At 39.4% G+C, this 14,529-nt stretch overlaps 1 protein-coding gene across 3 annotated transcripts in view; it reads left to right on the forward strand.

Moving 5' to 3' along the window:
• Positions 1–14,529, forward strand: part of WDFY4 (WDFY family member 4) — a 365,261-nt gene that overhangs the window by 293,174 nt on the left and 57,558 nt on the right. For all 3 annotated transcript variants that reach the window (XM_027859244.1, XM_027859252.1, XM_027859263.1), the window contains exons 50-51: positions 570–679; positions 14,340–14,493. In XM_027859244.1, coding sequence (XP_027715045.1) covers positions 570–679; positions 14,340–14,493 — 264 coding nt within the window. The remainder of the gene's footprint in view (positions 1–569; positions 680–14,339; positions 14,494–14,529) is intronic.

The following is a 14,529-nucleotide window of genomic DNA, read 5'->3' on the forward strand; positions in this document are numbered from 1 at the left end:
GGTGCTGGAGATACAAATGCAAAGAATGATATTCTCAGAGAGCTCCAATTGCTCCCTATGAACAATGCTTCTTGATCCATCAAGCCTCAGCCTTCTTAGTCTCCATCACCTCTTCCTCCTCCTCCTCTTTTTTTCTTTCCCCTTCCTCATCATCCTTCCCATCCTCATCCTCAAATTGCTACCACAGGTATCACCATTCCAACTACCTACTGCTGTCACTTCATCTTTGCAATGCACTTGTTGATTTGAAAAAAAAAAAGTACTTGCGTCACAGCAACTGGGAAGGAAGGTAGATGGGAGGGATGGGAGAAGGATCTGAAGGAGGAGTTCGGACCACTAATCTGAACGCCTTGCAATGGTTTCCTTACAGGCAGTATCATCAGTCTGAAGTTTATGAAGCTGTACACCAAATTGGTGATTCTTACCCCCGCGTTGTATTTTGATGCTTTTTAAGCATTGCCTCATGCTCATTGCTCTTTAATGGCCGGCTGCATATGTCGTGCATTATCACCATCTGTGCAGTCGTCACTAAGTGCAACCCCTAAAATCAAGTTCGCTCTCGTTCACAGGAGACCTCTCCGCCCAATGCCATTACTGTACCCACTACTCCTCAGCAATCATCGTTGCCTCCTACCTGGTTCGAATGAAACCATTTACGCAAACCTTCTGCTCTCTGCAGGTAAACACCCACGCGTCCCTTGGAGACCAGTACTAAGGTGCATTGTTTTTAAAATGGGGAAATGCGATTGGAAATCGCAGCGTTCAGTGCTAGAGGTGACTCCTGGAGGTTACTTCTATAAGTAGAGCCTCCATTTTAAATAGGGTCTGAGGGAAAATCAGTGGAACAAATTCAGCCAAGCATTTGTTAAATATATGCGGTGTGCAAGAAAGTGCTAGGAGCTGGGGACAGTTCAGAAATCAGTGACATAGTTCCTTGCTCTCAAGGAAGTTGCAATCTAGTAAAAAGATTATGGTATGTGTACAGATACCTAATTTGTTAAGATAATTAATATAAATAAGTACATAAGGAGTGCACAAGAGGGGTAAAATACTATGCAAATGAGTATGCAAATAAATAAATGAAAGGTCGTTTGTAACTAAGTGATCCAGTGGATGAAATACCAAGCTTGGAGTCAGAAAGATCTCAGTTCAAATCCAGCCTCAGATACTTGCTAGCTGTGTAATCCCCCAAGATCCCTTAACCCCTGTTTGCCTCAGTTTCTCATTTATAAAATGGGGGCACAATGGAAAAGGAAATGGCAAACCACCCCAGGATCTTTACCAATAAAACCCCATGGATAAAGATCCATGGAGTGACGGGGAGTCAGACGTGACTGGATAGTGTTCAGCAAAGACTTTAGGAATGACTTTTTGAAGGGGATGCCATTTAAAGGATGAGTACAGTTATCCCTTCCACATCATGACTTTCCCCATTGTGTTTTGATATATCATGAGTTGGAATAAGAGATTAAATGGGAATTTTTGGGGAGGTTTGTGGAAGCTGCAGATGACATGTGAAGGCCAGAAGCCAACACAAAGCCTATGACCAAATCACCAAAATTTTACAATAAGGTACTGTAGATAACCATAAAAGAAGAAAGAAGAAAATTCAGACTTCTTCTCTGGTGTGAAGGGAGGGTCAGAAGTTTTATTTTATTTTATTTTTTTAAACTTTTTTTTTGGCAAGGCAATGGGGTTAAGTGACTTGCCCAGGGTCACACAGCTAGTCATGTCAAGTGTCTGAGGCTGGATTTGAACTCAGGTCCTCCTGACTCCAGGGTTGGTGCTCTATCTACTATGGGCCAAAAGTTTTATGCAGATTTTCTAGAATGTGGAGGCACTGTACCCTTCACCCCCGTGATGTGGAAGGGATAACTATATTATTTTAACAGGCAAAGATGAAGGAACAAGGCATTCTGGGTGGAAACCACAGCCTGAAGAGACACGCAGAGATGGGATAGTAAAAGGCCTGTCAAGTGCACGTTAGCTTGGGAGTTGGAAACAGAGGAATGGCCAGAGAGAAAGCTGGAAATAAAGCCAAATTGTTCTGAGGCCATTGAAAACAAAATCAAGGAGTCTGGATTTTATTTAGTAGGCAGTGGGGAGCTATGGAATAGCTGAATTACTAAATACTAAATATTAGCTAAATAGGAGAATTACCAGTTGAACCTTCCTAAGCTGCTCTGAGCCCCCTGACTTCACCTGAAACTAGACCTAAACAGAGCTGGCCCAGAATCCAACTAACCTATGGGACCTGAGTGTATGTGCATCTGGGCCTTAATTGTCCCTTGCTGTAGCAATCATCCACATGTCAGCATATACTGTAGTGAGAGACAATTCTCTATACGTTTGCTTTTGCTATAAATATCCTGCCCTCATTTTGGGTTCCTGATTCATGTATTACACCTTTACCCAACACAAGTTATAATCATGCAATTTGACAGGTCTAATCTATTAAATTTATATTTTGCAGAGGCTCAGACTTCAGCCTCAAACAATTAAGGCAAGCTATTCGTCGCACTGAAACAAATGGCAAAATGATGCCATTTCAAAGCAGATCTTTAAAACCTATGTCTCATCGGAGAAAATTCTCCCAGGTTGTATCTTGTGCGTTCTGATCCATCCTGTTAGAGACTGCTTATTCAAACTACAAGCAACAAATACAGTTATTCCTAATAGTTTTTAGTGTTTAAAACCGTAAATCTTTCTGTGTGATCAAGATTCCAGTGTGAGACGGGAAGGAGATGTGAGGAGAAAGGCCGAGTTTCTTTCTCAAGATAAGGAATAGAACTCTTTGAGTCTTTTCCTTTTTGGCACAATCGTCTATTCACTTGACCAAATGATTTGTCTAGACATTGTATAACTCCTTACTCCCTAGAAATTCGCTCAAAAATAATAAATGTGCTTCCCAGGAGTCTCTCCAAGGCAACAAGCATTTTAAGCGAGTTTGGTTTTGAGAATTAATAGTCCCTAAGCTACAGCTCATGCCAGTAATTCCTTCCAGATGTTCATTAGTGCCCAAGAAATGATGGTGGCAGGGTGGTTGTTGATGATAGCAATGACAATGAATTCAGCTGCTACCTTTCAGCCAAGGAACTTGCAACACTTTAGAAAGTGTTCTCTTCATGAGCTAGGAACAACACAACATTCTTAAAGATGCAGTACACTATTCTTTAATAAGAGTTTTGTTACCTCTGATGGACAAAGCCCTGGAAACCAATGCTTTTCCTATAATGAGATAAAACTAATTGGAAGAGGAAATTGGGACCTTGTGGAACACATAAAACTGAGTTAAAAACACAACCTATTCCTAAGGTGTGGGAGAGACACCATATGACATAAGTGAATGACAAAGGAGGTTTGTTATTCAGTCTATTTCAAAAGTAAATCTGAGGAAAAAATCTGTCCATAGTTTTTGGGTTAAACTCTTCTTTAAAAAAAAAAACAGTTCAAAGGAACAACACAACAAAAATTTCCTGCCCCTGGGAGACCTTCTGGAATCTTTTTCTTACCTTTCCACTTTAAGGCACGACACTTTGGCTGCAATTAGTAATGAGGGTGCTGAACACAATTGGACATTAAAGAGCAAAGTACAGAGAGAAGCAGAGAAAGGGAAAATTCTTCCTTTCCTGTGCTCAATACTGCTTCTGAACATCTGTCTCTGTGTGTATCCCTTCAGTCCACCCTGAAGCAATCTCAGAAAGAGCCCTCCCTCAGCATGCTCTGGTTTAGAAGTAATCTGAGAAAAAGTGGAAGTTTGTTTGTATTGCTCCATAATGAATCCCTTGAGCTTACCCCAAACTGAATCCTCACTGATAAGCTGACCCAGAAAACTCTTTCTAATCAGGCTGCAAGCTGTCTTTCTATATGGATTTTAATTAATCAATCAATCGATAAACTTTTGTTATTATATGTGAGTCATTATATTAAACACTAAGTGTACAAAGAGATAACAAAAATCGCTCCTTTAAGGAGATTACATTCTAATGGGTGAAACAACATAGATATAAATCAATACATATAAAATATATTCTTTTCGGGACCAGGAAAGGCATCCTCCAAGGTGTGGCCGGATCTCAAAGGAAGCTAGGGAGTCTGAAAGGCAGAAGTTAGAGAGAGAGTATTCCAGGCATGAAGCACAGCCAGAGGTGGGAGGTGAAACTTCTTGTGTGCAGAATAAGGACCAGTGTGGATGGACTATAAAAAATATGGAAGGGAGTAGTATGTAAGAAGATTGTAAAGTAAGAAGGAGTCAGAGGGTGAAGAACTTTAAATGCCAAACAGAGGAGTGTATATTTGATCCTAAAGGTAACAGAGAGTCACTGGAGCTTACTGAGTAGGAGGGGACATGGTCAGACTTGTACTTGATGAAAATCACATTGGCAGCCCTGTGGAGGATGCATTGTAATAGAAAGAGACTTGAGGAAGGGAATCCAATTAGAAGGCTATTGCAATAGTTCCCCCGTGCAATATGAAGGCAGGAGCAGGGATGGAAGGTAAGACAGTGAACCAGGCACTGAACTCATTGAGAAAGAAGGGATAATATCCTGGGCAGGATAGGAGGTTAGTAGTTAATGACTACAAGAATCTGGACTGGGTGATAAATTTGGATTTCATTTAACCTCAAAATAGGAGGTTGTTGAGTGAAAGCAGTAAGAGCCTCTGGAAATGGTAGCCAGTGAATGAAGAGGCATAAGTGGAAATGTGTCCAGTACTGGAAAGGGTAGCCAGGGATGTGGGGCTCTTTGGAGGGAGCCAGGTCTCAGTAAGTCCCAGGAGATGGAAGGAACAAGAGAGGAAGTGTTATAAAATGAAAGGAGGTGTGTTCATTATGGAGCAGGAGTTCCGGTGGTCACAGTGGCAGGGATGGACTGATGTGGAGTGGGACATTGGGCGGGTAGGGTTGAGACGGATGAGAATTGTTGTTGTTCATCCTTCGTTTTCAAAGAGGACCCATGACACCATGGGTGATGTCTTCACTCGCACCTGAATTGAATTTAAGTGAGGCGGCATTATGCAAAGTCATCAGCCTCACTCTCTCTTCCTCAGACTCTTCCTCAGAGTCTCAGTGGGCAGCTAAGGCTGGGAAGGGGAGTTCCTTTTTTGGCAGTTATGATTTAGTATAACTGGGTTGGAGTGACTAAGCACTGAGATTAAGAGAGTGGGAATATGCTAACCATTGGGAAATGTATTTATTCAGAGTATCGGTGAATGGGGAGAGGTCTACTGAGGAAGGCAGGAAGGTTCAGCATTGATCCTCAAAGTTTCTGAATAGCCCTCAACTGCCAGATCTTCTTTTTGCTATGTCCTCGAAAGTGTCAGGAAGGCCGTGGCAAACAGGAAGTGGTGTGATCCCGGCCAGGAGGCTACTATGTCCTGAGGTTACTTGGTTCAGTCTAGGCAGTTACAGCCTCCAGAGACCTAGCAAGAAGGCAGAAAAATGACTCCAGAAGGTGGAAATTATCAAGCTTTTAGAAAAAACCTGGCCTTTGCCCTGCTAGCTCATGTCCTTAAGCTTAAATATTTCTTTACACTAAAATTTTTAGTAAGTGGATTTAGGGTATCCACAAACGTCTTCCCTGTAGCTCATGGTAAACATTCAATTTTCATCTCTGAAGATTCGGTTTTATGTCTATAGGCTTAATGTTGTTTTTTTTTTTTTGCCCAATAACTACTAAAAAGCTCTAGGAATCAGGGTTCAAATCGTAGACTTCTTATATTTCCTTTGTTGATGTAAATGAGCAGGTAGAGAAAAGGCAAAGAGACAGACTAAGCCTGGGGACAATGTCAGTGCTTCGTCTCCTTCATCCTGTTGCTAGTTTTTCACATGTGACCAGCAAGAGCCTTTGTAGCACAAATGATTCCTGTGCTGCCCTGATTCTCCAGAATCTTCTGGATCTCTAATTATCATTGATATGTGAATTCAAGTCCCAACTCTCCCTGATGGTCTGGCCATAAGTTTTAACCAAGTAGATATTGTCTATAGGTCTTAACGCCAAAACGAGCATCAGGCAGAATTGAGGGCTGTCGTCCAGACCCCTCAACATTTTATACGCATTTATAACAATTAGTAATAGGTTGCTAGGATTTTCAGGGATTTTGCCATTTTTCTGATGTGTTATCAATAGGAATATATTCTACTTTGACTATAATTAGATTAAGTGCATTAATTTCCACATCAAGTGTTCCTTCTGACCTGTTATATATTCTTTATAATAATGAAAATAATAATAGTATTTATTATAAAGACAACCTAATTAACTCTAAATTGGCATTTAATTCATGCCCCTACTTACTATATTATGAAAGTGTATTTGTTTCATTTAAAAGTTGTTCCCAGCATTAACTCCAAAGTATACAATGATGTTTTTATAGCAAATATTAAAAAAAATTCAGTCATTCAATTCTAGCAACAGCTTTTGACATTTGTCTATCCCTTGGTCCTCATTAAGCTTTCTGATTATTCTAGGCAACATTATGAGTTAAATTCACCTTTTCAGGTAACCAGGATACTCTTCAATAAATTGCTTTCCAAGCAGCCCCAAATATATTAATGACACAGCTTTCTAAAGATAACTAGCTTTTAAAGGAAGAAGAAATTGAGGCCTGACAGAATCTGCCTTTTCATGCCTACATGATACTCTAACCCTTAGGGTTCTGGTGAGTTGGACCTGTCTTACATTAGGCAAGTCATTCTTTCCCACTCTGGGTTTCAGTCTCATCTAGAAGATAAGGGAGCTGGATTAGATGACCTCTGGAGTCCTTCCCACTTAGGAGTCTCTGATCCTGTGATTAGAAAGCCCAGATGGGTTATTCAGGGCTGTGCCTGAGCTGACTCACACAGGCTCTCCAAAGCTGATATTTACATGTGCCTTGTGAGGACTGATGCCTCAGAAATCGGCCAGCTACAGAACAGGGATTGATTAGTTGTTTTGTTGATTGTCTAGTTTATAGAAAGTGATGAAGACTACATTCGAACTGAAACACCCTTTCTGCTGCAGCGGGCTGTCCTCAGTTATTGTTAATGTCGTGCTCAAACTTGTCATCACTGTCAAGATCTCAAGCATGGTTCCTGCTAGGAAGTACATTTGTCAATATTGGGCAGTCACTGTTGACTTCCGGGCTCCCAGAATGACTCTCATGCCTCTGTGGGCTGCCTATTACACATGGGGCTGATCAGAAAGGAAACTATGATATCAACTTGTTGACTTCAGGATTTCTTGACCACACTGTCTGAAAGAATCTAGTCTTGCAATCAGAGGCAAAGCAACCAGTTACTGTCACTGACTGCCCCTGCTCACTCCAGCATGACTCTGTGTTTAATAGGCTGATGCAGATAAAGCACTGTGTTAATTAAGTCACACACCCTGTGAAATCTGTTATTACCAACAGTTAGTAAGGACTTTCTGAGTCATCTAAGGCAAGGTTGTGACTGATTTTCTTTCAAACCATATGTTAACTCTAGTGGTGAATGGTTGGGGATGGGTTATGATACTCATAAAATAACAACTAGTTGAAATCAGCCACATCATTTTCTGATTATTTCAATACAAGCTCCACATCTGTGGGACACCTACAGGGCTTGGCATTTCAGAAAGCCAGATTTTCTTCTAAAGAGGTATAGTCGTTAGTGGAAGATTCCTTTGGGTCTGTGCCAGATTCCACCATTCATTGGCCAACTGTGATTTGGCCCAACATGAAGCCTTTCTAATTCAGTTTCTCAATCCTGAGAAGACAGAACATCCATCCCCCTCATGAATGGAACCAGGTGTTGGGATTAATTTCCCCTGTGGCCAGGGAAAAACATTTGTAACCTAACTGTGAATTCTGGGTGGAGCTGCAGAGAAATAGCATTCCCTAGCTTTCTAGAAGAGAGCTTTGTCCAAAGACCTTGTTACGCAATGGAGATGATTAAATGAGATAATATGTGAAGTACTGTAAACCTTAAAGCACTGTAGAAATGATGATAATGATGATGATGATGATGATGATGATTGTAATGATGAAAACTGGGGCTCTACTATAGTATTAAATACAAGAGAAATAATTCAAGAAGCCCCAGGATTTACTCTAAAGTCCAACTTTTAAACCTGTTTGCTTTTATGGAATATTTGCTTCAATGATGGAACCTAGTGATTGAACATGTATAACCTATATCAAATTGCTTACCATCTCAGAGAGGAGGGAGGGGAGGGAAGGAGGGAGAGAATTTGAAACTGAACATTTTAAAAAATGAATGTTAAAAATTGTTTTTACATGGAATTGGGGAAAAATAAAATATTATTTCAAAAAATAACAGAGCCCAAGATTTTGGAATTAGTCACATACAGGATCATAGATTTAGAGCTAAAATATACCTTAAGGCCCAGCCCCCTTCATGTCCTATAGATGAGGAAACTGAGGCTGAAAGCCATTACATCATTTCTCCAACATCACAGAGCTAGTTGATGTTTGAGGTGGCATTAGAACTTAGGATGGCAACATGGCTGATATACTATCCAGTGCTCCACCTAGCTTCCTCTGATTGGTGACATGGTAGAGTTTAATTCAGTTTAGTTTAACACACATTTACAAAACAACAACAACAACTTGCTTCATTCTGGGCACTGGGCTAGGCATTGAGAATGGAAAAACAAAAATGAAACAATCTTGGTTTTAAGGAACTTCCATTCTTTTTTTTCGGGGGGACACAGTGAGAAGAGAGGTGCCACATGCACATAAGTAAATGCAGAACACATACAAGATAAATTTGGAGAGTAGGGAGAGCACAAACTAATGTGGAGAATTACACTCCTGTGGGAGATGGACACTTGAGCTAAGCCAAGCGATGAACGTGAGGCCTGAGGACATTCCAGGCGTGGTGGACAAAGACAAGAAGCCTGGAGATGGAATGATGTGTATGTAGAACAGCAAGAAAGTCAGTTTGGCTCGAGCAGAGTATAGGAGGGGGAGTAATGTGAAATGTCTGGAAAGGTGGGTTGGAGCCAGATTGTGAAGGGCCATAAATGCCAAATGGAAGAGTTTATATTTTGAGAAGGATTTGCTGACTCTTATCTTTATTTGCCAGGGGAAAATTTTAAAAATACAAAAAAAGAAACAATAAAAACCAGGTTTCTGATGAATCTTGATTAAATTTTTGTCTCCTCATTCCCTCTGTCCTGCCATTTCTCTGGTCCTTTTCATGATCCCAAAGCTACTCAGAGGCCAAGCTCTATTATTTCTTATTCCTACTGTCTCCTGTCTCCCATATCTTAAATCTTCCTCTTCCTCCTCCTCTCACTGAGCCAATTCACACCCTTGTCTACCTCTTCTCATATCCAATACTTCTCTCTCTCTCTGTGTCTCCCCCAAATATTTATCCATTTCCTTCAAAACTAACCATTCATAAGAATTTAGTAACCTCTTCCAAATCATGTCAAGACATTAAAAAAAACTTATTGATATCTTTTGTTATCTCAATCATTTCCCTATGTGCGCACACATACCTATACACACATATACATCCTCCATTGTAACAAAGAAAAATAGTTAAGTAAAGCCTGTTTCATTATATTATATGTGACATCCCATCCCAGATTCCTCAACCTTTCTAAAAAGAAGAAGGTATTTTACCATGTTATGTAGGACCAAGATTGGACATTAATGCTCTTTGGATACTGAATGTCTTTCTAGTGGTATTTTGTTTATGTTATTATAGTCGTTATGTTTGTGGTTCTCCCAGTTCTGCTTTCTTGTTTCTGCATCAGATCATTTGTGTCTTCTCATGTTTCCTTGAATTGCTCGTGTTTGTCATCCCATGGAATATCATAGTATTCCATTAAATTCATCTATCTATCCATCTATCTATCTATCTATCTTTTATCTATCAATTATCTGTCTTTCTTTTTTGCCATTTCCCAGCATATAAGCCCTCACTTTGCTTCTGCCTCTTTTGTTTTTTGGCTACACAAAAATGCTACTGTGAATATTTCTGTATTTATGAAATCTTTCTTTCCATCTTTGGCCACCTTAGAGACATGCCCACTAGGTAGAATGCTGCATTAGTAGATGTTAACCTTCTAATGACTTTTCTCACTTCATTCCAGTTTTGTCCCCAGAAGGGTTAGACCAGTTGACAGACCTGTCATTGTTATACAAGTATGCCTGGCTTCCCATTCACACATCTTGAAAATCATGTCCATTTATTAAGATTTAGCTGTACAAATATTCAAATATAAATTACATAGCAGAAGGATACTCTGGTTAAGTGGATTATTTGCCAAGCGGACAGTGACAAGTGAATTCACTTGTCTTATAAGATTTTTTTCACTTGATAGACTTTTTTGTATTAATAATAATGACAGCTAATATTTACATAGCAATTGCTATGTGCCGGTTACTGTGCTAAGCACTCTACAATGGTTATTTCATTTGGTCCTCATGACAATCCTTGGAGTTAGGTGCTATTATCTTCTGCACTTTACGTATGAGAAAACTGAGGCACACAGTGACTAAATTACTTGTCCAGGATACATAGCTAGTAAAAATCTGAGGCTGGATTTGAACTCAAATCTTCCTGACTCTAGGCCCAGCACTCTATCTATTGTACCACCTAAATCGATATTTGTCATATTGTATGATGCAATAAAATAAAACACCAAACCTGAAGTCAGAAGGCATGGGTACAAATCTGAGTTCTACTTAATAACTATGATTTATTAACTTAATAACTTTATGAGTTTCTTCAATTAACTTAAAATTAACTGTATTAACTTAATAACTGTATGAGTTTCTTCAGTTGTAAGATGAGGGTGTTGGATTAGACGGTCTGCGGCGTCATTTCGAGCTCTGAATCGATAACCCTTCGTGGAAGTGTTCATATTCTAGAGGACTGGTAAAGACACTTGCTAAAATATATTCACCTGGAGATGGAATCGATTTGGCCAAGCTCTCTAGGAAGGAATGATAGATTTGCTTGTCTCTAACTGTCTGTGTGTCTACATACAAAAGTAAACTGACTTGTGCTCTCTGAGCTTCCTGAGAGTTAGATTAAGAATTATTTTGTTTAATTCTGGCTTCTATTTCTTTCTCAGTGAAGAATATCAGGAACAGTTTAATTTTTGGCTAAAGAACATATAAAATTTGAATGTTGATCCAGACCAGTCAATTTGAATAAATAGGAAACAAACCCAGACAGTTTTTTTTTTAATTATTGCTATCATTTCCAAGTTGATGCTGGCCCACAAACATAAGTTTAGAAGGCTAAGAGGCAGAAGAGAAATGGAAGATTTAATGCTGAAAGACTTGGTCCAAGTTTTATTCTTCATGAGATTAAGAGTTTACATGGGGAGGCTTAATTTTCTTCAATCTATGAGCTTCTTTTAAATAGAAGGAGGTTTCTGCACTGTATGAGTATTTAGGAAACTATGAAATCTTGGGTTTTAAAGTAGGAATGGACCTCAGAGAGAAATCAACCACCTCATTTTACATATAAGGAAACTGAGGCCCACAGAAAAAAATAACTTAAAGTCAAATAAATAATTATTAGGGGAACTTGGATTTCAACTCTTGCTTCCTAGGTTGGGCCATGTTCGGTCTTTCCTACCTTTGATTGGATAAGACATTTCTATTTAATCATCACATTTTGCTGCATTGCTTTGAATGCCATCTATCTCTGTAGATGTAGAAAGTAATTTCTTCAAAAATAATTTCACCAGGCCCCCTGCTTTATTCTAATTATATTACAAAGGGAAGGAAACTAGCAGGGGCATACCCTGAGTAACCACCAGAGTTTAGTTGAACCCACAAGCCCAGAGAGTATATAATATCAACTGCCTTTAGATTGCCATGTTTTTCTTGCAAGGTTATTTTCCTTTTCTTTTTGCATTCCAGAAGTGAGAAAACCAATTAATTTTGATACAAATATATGCAAATAAATTTATTAATATAGGAAATAGGAAAATCGGTTATTGCTTCCTTTATAAATAATAAAGGTTTAAGTTTTAAAGATATTACTTTTGCTAAAATACATTAGACAGCTGTGAAAAAAATAACATTTTTCTTTGTGGTAATATCTTTAACTAGATTTGTAGCACTAACAGCATTTTCTATGTATATATTATTTTTATTTAATACAGGTAATCTTTTTATTACCAAATCATATTGTTTCTCAGGAGATTACCATCAGCACTCATAAAAACTGAAAAAAAAAAGATGAAAAAGCATCAATCACTGGCAGGCACCATCCGCATTGTGCAGATTAAATCTACAAACCCCCTTAATATACTTCAATGAGATACTTGTTAGCTTTTGATTTATTTATAGTTCACTTTATTTTGTTTTAATTTAAATTTGAATTGGGCTCCAAAGGGCCCCTACCTGATGACAATCAAAACCAAGATGACCTTGTGAAAACAATGTCTCTCTAAATTAGACTTGGTGGAGATGGCTTCCTGGCTTAATCAGGCCTCCTTGTGACCTCTTTTCTGTGAGAGAGACTCAGGAATCTCACTATGGTCTCAAGTTGAAGAAGATCTAATGAACTGAAAACCTGTTTTCCCTTCTCAGTGGGGTCTTTCTATTTGAAGATAGCCCTGTTGGAGAAAGGGAGTAAATAAGTATTTCTATGGTGCCTATAGAATTTACCAGCTGTGTGACCCTAGGCAAGTCACTTTACCCTGTTTGCCTCAGTTTCCTCATCTATAATATGAGCTGGAGAAGGAAATGGCAAACCACTCCAGTGTCTTTGCCAAGAAAACCCCAAATGGGGTCATGAAGAGTGAGATATGTCTGAAATGACTGAACAATACAACTGTATGCCAGGCACTATGCTAAGCACTTCACAAATACTATCTCATCTAACCCTCACAACAACCCTGGGAAGTAGGGGCTGTTATTATCCCCATTTTTCAGTTCAGCAAAATGAGTCAGGCAGAGGTTAAGTGACTTGTCCAGGGAATACATCTAGAAAGTGTTTGACTTAAAAAAAAAAGTGTTTGAGGCAGAATTCGAATTCAGGTCTTCCTGACACCAGCCCAGTGCCCTGTGCTCTATGGCATCCCTTAGCAGCCAGTGGCTTTTCGCACATGCTGTTCTTGGGATCATAAGACCATTGATTTAGAGTTGGACAAAACCTCAGAGGCCATTGAGTTCAAAACCCTCATTTTGCAGATGAGGAAACTGAGGCCCGAAGGGAGTTGCCCAAAGTCCCATAGGCTGTCAGCGGGACAGCTGGGATTCAAATATAAGTCCTTTCCAAATGCCACATTCTTTGTTTATTTATAAGAACTTGAGTCTCTGGAATTGAATCAGTTTGGCTCCACACGATCCCCATCAGTCCAGGGAACCAGAAAGCAAAAGGGACCTTCTCATTACTGGTCAACAGGGCTCTTGTGCAAATATGCAATCATAGCTGAGCACAGAAGTACATCCAAGGGGAAAAAAAGAGAAGCCTGCAGAAATTAGATAATGGAATTGGCATTGAGGGGTCTCACCACTTTGTCCTTGAATTGGAGGGATTCCTCGATGGTTTGTTAAAATCGGGACAGACTCATTTTTCTTAAATAACTCCTGACCTTAGAGTTTGCCAGGGAATGGAGCCATGTTTAAAAGAGAAAAAAAAAACACTGCTGGTCTGGTCAAAACCATACTGACTCTAAGGAATCTAACGAGTATCTTTGGTCATCCCTATATTTTCAAACCTCATTACACCAACAGGCATCTGAAACCACTATTTTTTAACCCACTTCTTTTTCTCATCCAGCTAGACTGAACCCTCATCTAGTTAGCAGTCATACCTAGAATGGAGAGATCTGAGTATTTGAGGAATTGACCGGTTTAAGAAGCAAATTTCGGCCTGTACTTTGGATACATTTTTATGCACCAAAGATTATTAAAGGGACTTCATTCTCTGTTATTGATATGCATTTTAATTGGTTTAATCTACCTGGTGAGGATACTAGAATTCTGAATTTAGAGCTGGAAGGAAGCTTAGAGATCATGCAAACTGCCTCATTTTTAAAGTGAGGAAACTGAGGCATCAGAAAGGTAAAGGGACTCGCCCAGGGTTATACAGGTTGAATTTAGCAAAGACTAGATTTGGTCTCATGTCCTCTGACTCCAAATCTAAAGTTATTTCCATTATATCTGATCTTCCACCTTGAAGAAACAAGGTTAATCATCTTATGGCCATGGGTCATTTCTCCTCTTCCAATATCCATTCTCAAGTTGTTGATTTTAATAAAAAGATTTATTATTGCCATTTATTAATTGAGAGGGTGTTGGTAAAACCCACATGACCATGAAGCATCTTGAGATTATAGATGAACCACCCTCTGTTCTATCTTCTTTCCTATTCGTAGGGTGGAAGCTTTGACGTGGCCGACAGGATGTTCCACAGCGTGAAAAACACATGGGAGTCGGCATCCAGTGAGAACATGAGTGATGTCAGGGAACTGATCCCAGAATTCTTTTACTTGCCTGAATTTTTAACCAACTGCAATGATGTTGAATTTGGTGAGTTGGCAGAAGACAGTGGGAAATATAGAGAAT

This window comes from Vombatus ursinus, unplaced genomic scaffold (genome assembly GCF_900497805.2).
Source record: "Vombatus ursinus unplaced genomic scaffold, bare-nosed wombat genome assembly UNPS02000749.1, whole genome shotgun sequence".
NCBI classification, from domain to species: Eukaryota; Metazoa; Chordata; class Mammalia; order Diprotodontia; family Vombatidae; genus Vombatus; species Vombatus ursinus.